Source organism: Myzus persicae, unplaced genomic scaffold, assembly GCF_001856785.1.
Source record: "Myzus persicae strain clone G006 unplaced genomic scaffold, MPER_G0061.0, whole genome shotgun sequence".
Taxonomy (NCBI): Eukaryota; Metazoa; Arthropoda; class Insecta; order Hemiptera; family Aphididae; genus Myzus; species Myzus persicae.
Window position 1 is genome coordinate 160,300 of NW_019102023.1, and position 5,125 is coordinate 165,424.

General features: G+C 28.5%; 1 protein-coding gene across 1 annotated transcript; it reads left to right on the top strand.

Annotated features, from left to right (window-relative positions):
- The first annotated feature begins 3,192 nt into the window (after positions 1-3,192).
- Positions 3,193-5,125, top strand: LOC111031033. Its single transcript, XM_022310822.1, has 2 exons — positions 3,193-3,514; positions 3,966-5,125. Exons 1-2 carry the CDS (start codon positions 3,294-3,296, stop codon positions 4,930-4,932), a joined length of 1,188 nt encoding a protein of 395 aa, XP_022166514.1. The 5' UTR covers positions 3,193-3,293; the 3' UTR covers positions 4,933-5,125.

Here is a 5,125-nt window from a genome sequence, read left to right on the forward strand (position 1 = left end):
ATTTTATATTAATTTATTAATTGCTAAAAAAAAATAAACAGCAATATAATCAAATTAGGTTTAACATGGTTCCAAAGATTTGGTTTAAAATAGTATATGACTTCAATACCAAAAAAAAACGAAATAAGAAGTCACCAAACTTCACAGTTATCATCTTCAGGTTTCTATATTCAATGATGCAACAGCAAATATTATAAAAGCTCTATTATTTTATAGATAGATAGTTGATATATATATCATAGGATAAGATTATCGATTTATACAAACTAAAAATGTAAAATTTATTTTTCAAAGACAAACATTGTGCATGATACAGTTAATTTTAAATAATTTTTCAGCATAGTATGTGACATGTGTAACCTGGTATATTTTTAATAAAGAATGTAACTCGTATCACTTATACAATGTAATATTTACTGGAAAATAATTTTAAAATTAAAATATTTATAGAAAAATATGTGGTAATAATGTAAAATAAAATGTTCTACTGATACATATAAATCGTGTACTTTACTTAAATGTTCATCGGTACCTAGTCCACCTCCTTAAATAGATCTTAAAAATTTGGGAATTCGTACTGATATGTGTACCTCGTCATTAGATCGCTGTAGAGGTTTAGTACATTTTATTAATTCAATGTGATACATTATATAAGTGAATACAAAAAAGTGGTTCACAACGGACGAAACATAATCCTTTTCAATAAAACTTGTTATAGGTACTATGTTTAGTTAATATCAACATAGATACTACTGAATCTAGTAGTGAAATATACTAACCATAAAAAGGTTGGTGATATGAATATCTTAAGATAATAGGATTAGTAAAAACATAAAAAAATTTAATCGTACATAGAAAATAATAATATACGTAATGGTTAAAAGTTTCAGATCCATCGATATTTATTATTTGTGAATTGTGATTTGTATTCATAGTAATTCATAGTTTAAAAGAAAATAATTAAAATTGATTGATGAAAAATTGTATTTTTTCAATGAAATATTATCAATTTTGTCAACATTTTAACATCAAATGCATAAAAAAAATTGTTCCGATGTATTTTGAAATATTAAACATTTTAAGCTGCTGCTTTTAAAACCATTTATGAAGAACATTGAGTTAAGACGTTATTAAGCTTTTTTACCGAGAGACCTAAAAAGTAAAAATGTGAATTACATAATATATTTTTGTGTTTCGTGCTAATAAAGTTTCGTGTATACCCGTTCTTTCAATTTTGCATTCGGTTTCTGAGTTTTATCCTCACTTTTCACACACAATGCTAAACCACAACTTACAACTGGAGGTATATCAGTGGAGGTCAAATGATTTTGTCATGGCGGAGATATGGTTGATGTTTTAACATGCACTATTTGATTATTAAAAATATAACTTATTACGGCTATCGGATACTAAGTATTGAAAAAAAGGTCATGAGGGATCCCCCTCACCTACCCCCAACGTTCAACTGTTACTAAGGTATATTATTTGTGTATATTTTTGAATCGTAATCACATAAATGGCTATTTATTATAATGAAGTTAATTAAACCTTAACTATTATGGTTGATAATATCATATATTTACAAAGAATAACAGTATGTAGGTAGTTAAAACGGACAGTGCAGTTCATTGCCGTGAATCATAAATGTAATAATATGTTGTACCTACGTAAACCGTTTATAATAATTTACCAAATTTATTTTTTAGTAACGTATTTTGTAACGGCTTGAAATTATTATTAATGAACTATAATGCGGAAATAATAGTACTCAGGTGGGGATTATCGAATGGGCTAATGATAGCATTATGCTCAATGTTGCGCTATTTTATGTTATTTCATTACGAATAATATGGATCCAGGAAAGACATTGAAACATATTTTTCTAGTACTATTATTCTCGCTAGTATGTGTATCATTTTATTGAAAATCTACAACATCAAATTAATTATGGACAAGATATTCATTGGTGAATAAACAATAATGATGTGAATTAGTGAGTATTTTGATTATTGTTCTATTCGTGTAATTCTAACTGTATTTATACAAATTTATACTAGTAATTAACATTGCTATAAATTTATTTAAACTATGTGGCTACATGATGGTTTTATTGAAAACAATATTAAACAAATTGAATTAACAATTATTATTCACGTTTTTTATAAAATTTGTTAACATAACATACTTATAAACTGGAAGTCTAATTACTCATAATACTCGATAGTTTTTAATAAATATTTTTATTTGATACATTTACTGCCAACGTCCAACACTTTAAAATTGTAAATATTATTTTTATGAATAAATGTTGTAGGTATTTATTAGAATTCAAATTTTTGGAATTTTTAAATACACATTAAACCTATTTTTTGAATCATTGAAATTTTTTGTACCACTTAAGGATCATACTGTAGCAATGCTAACTTCAGTTTTTCTAATAGGAACCACCCATTTTAATTTTTAATTATTTAGCAGATATTTTTTTTGATAATTTTGATGTATCTAAATCAAAATTCAAGCTAATAGCTTTGAGTTATGTAACTTGTGTCTTAAGGTAATATAATGTCTATGGTAATGGTTAAATTAATGATAGAAGGCTAACACGATTTGAAAAAGTTAGGGATTATTTTATTGATTTATCAATATAAATGATTTGTAAAAAATATTCAAGTATCTATAAATAGATACTCCATCTAACTTTACATAAAGCTTTTATTTTTAAAAAAACCATTTATAGTATAAACATTTTAATAACTTAGAAAATACTCATTAGAATTTAGATTTAGATACATCAACATTTTCAAAAAAAAATCCTCTGCTAAATAATTTTCTGTGAAAAAGAGGGGTTCTCATTTTAAAAATAGAAGTTAGAAGTTTTTATCGCCACAGGAAACTCCTTAATTGGATCAAAAATATTATAAATTTGAAAATATGGTCTTTAGGTCTACTTAAAAATTCTATTAAAAGAATTTGAATAAATGTACTATTAAAGGGGAAAATGGGGACGAGCATGCAAAGCTAAAAAATCATCCTGTATATATATATATATATATATATATTATATGATATTTTTATAAGGCCAAAGGTTTGTACTAATATATATTTGATAATGTATAGGAATTTTCTATAATATCCAAGGTGATATAATATATCATAATGATCTATTATCAATAATCTATATTTTAGATAACATATAATGTAGACATATATTTCATCAATTGCGCATATCACTGCCGGTTCCGGGAAAGTTGACTGTGCTCACTGCTCATTCACCAACACCATCCACCAACATTATGTCAACCATGGTAGCGGTAACTGTCGCCTTGACATTTCTATGTGTTTTTTTGGTGAAACCACTGTCAGGTGTACATGATTACGGACCGGTTTCAGTAGTTTCTGACGTGAAAGCTCCTCCGATATTCACCCCCTCCGAAATGAAAATCTTGCATCCAGTCAACCAGCATGATAACCGAAGACTGGAGGACGCACAGAATTTGGGTCCAACTGACAACGGGTAGGTACGAATCGCTATACAGTGCTTCCACCTTTACATCAGTCATCAAGTATTGCGAATATTGCTCATGTAGTACTTGTGTTTGATGCGTATAAAATGATAGAGAGTAACCATTAAAGAGAAAAACTGAATATGACAGGATAGCAAAAAATGTTCGAGGTAACAGTTTAAAATAAAAGTTTAAAAAAAATTAAGATTTGCAATGGCTACACTGCAAATAACCACTCAAGTCGAAACTTCGGAACAGTAACAATAGCGAACAAATAAATACCTTTATATTGACATTCAAACTAACTGACGGTTGAACACAACTGAATTTTGTGTGTGTGTGTGTGTGTGAGGGGGGGGGGGAGTAGAAATCACAGGTTACATAAATGTTTATTTTTAAATTACACTTATACTTTAATATTTATTTAATATAAATTGTTTACTTTGTTTACTTTGTATGCAGCTCAAATCATAGTCAAACGTATAACCATGACCATTCTTCTACACACACAGATTCGTTGGAATCAGAATCAAAAAAAAACATTTCAGTTGATCTACAAAATACAATACATGATATGAACGACAAGGACTTAGAAGAAATTGAAAACCCAAATGAGGAAAATGGATGGACCACGTTATTTAAGCCAGAACAGACATTAATTTCAAACCTCACCTCGTCAGAAATAATAGAAAATGTTGATGGCTTAAGTAGACCTTCTTTTGAAAAAGGAGTACTCAATCCACCTAGTAAATACGATGAAGATGGGTCTGACCTTCTAACTAGACAAGCAAACAGAGTTCCTGAAGTATTAAATCTATATTATGCTCCATCTATCGGATTTTACCGTGGAAGCAACCCACTGATACTAAAAAATGGTGAAATGTCAGTATTGGTCCAAAGTGGAAATACAAATCCTCAAGTAACAAATATGAATCCTGAAGTAATAATATTACCCGATTCCCCCACAAATCCTCAAACACTAAATGTAATAAGCCCAGAAACATCAAATATTATGAATGTACAAATTCCCACACCGATTTCCCTGCGACTGAGCAACTTAAATTGGCGAAGAGTTAGTTTATTGTTGGCGTTTATTAAACTGGGGCTAGTCAAACTAAAATCAGTAGGTTTCATAAAGATAATACTTTTTTTTCTGTTTAAACTTAAAATCTCCCTGATGCTTGTCTTTTTTAAGACTATTTCAATTTTTAATATGTTGTTATTTTCTAAATTTGTTATGTTACCACTATTTATTTTACCGTTAATACCAATAATAGTATCAATGATTTCGCCAAAATTTATGATCGGATTACTTTCAATCCCAGGAAAGATAATAAAATATAATATGGTCTTAGGTCCCTCTGATTTTGGCAAAATCGCTCCGACATCTATCAATTCGACTGAAACAAATAGTTCTATAAGTGCTTAATCAAGTCCACTCAATTCAATTCCAGCGGAACAACTATAATTCTGCACACCGCAATAAAAAAATACCATGTTTTAAATACTACTGACTATCACTAACTACTTAAATATACTCAAGAGTAATAATTCTGTTGAATTATCAGATCCTACTAAAAACTTTTCCAAAGGGCTTTAGATTTGGATATGTATGAATTGTA

Bases quoted from the DNA above. Each gene is read 5' to 3' on its own strand.
- LOC111031033 (XM_022310822.1), top strand. From the start codon at position 3,294: ATGTCAACCATGGTAGCGGTAACTGTCGCCTTGACATTTCTATGTGTT. The intron at 3,515-3,965 runs GTAGGTACGAAT...CTTTGTATGCAG, and splicing joins TTGGGTCCAACTGACAACGG to CTCAAATCATAGTCAAACGT.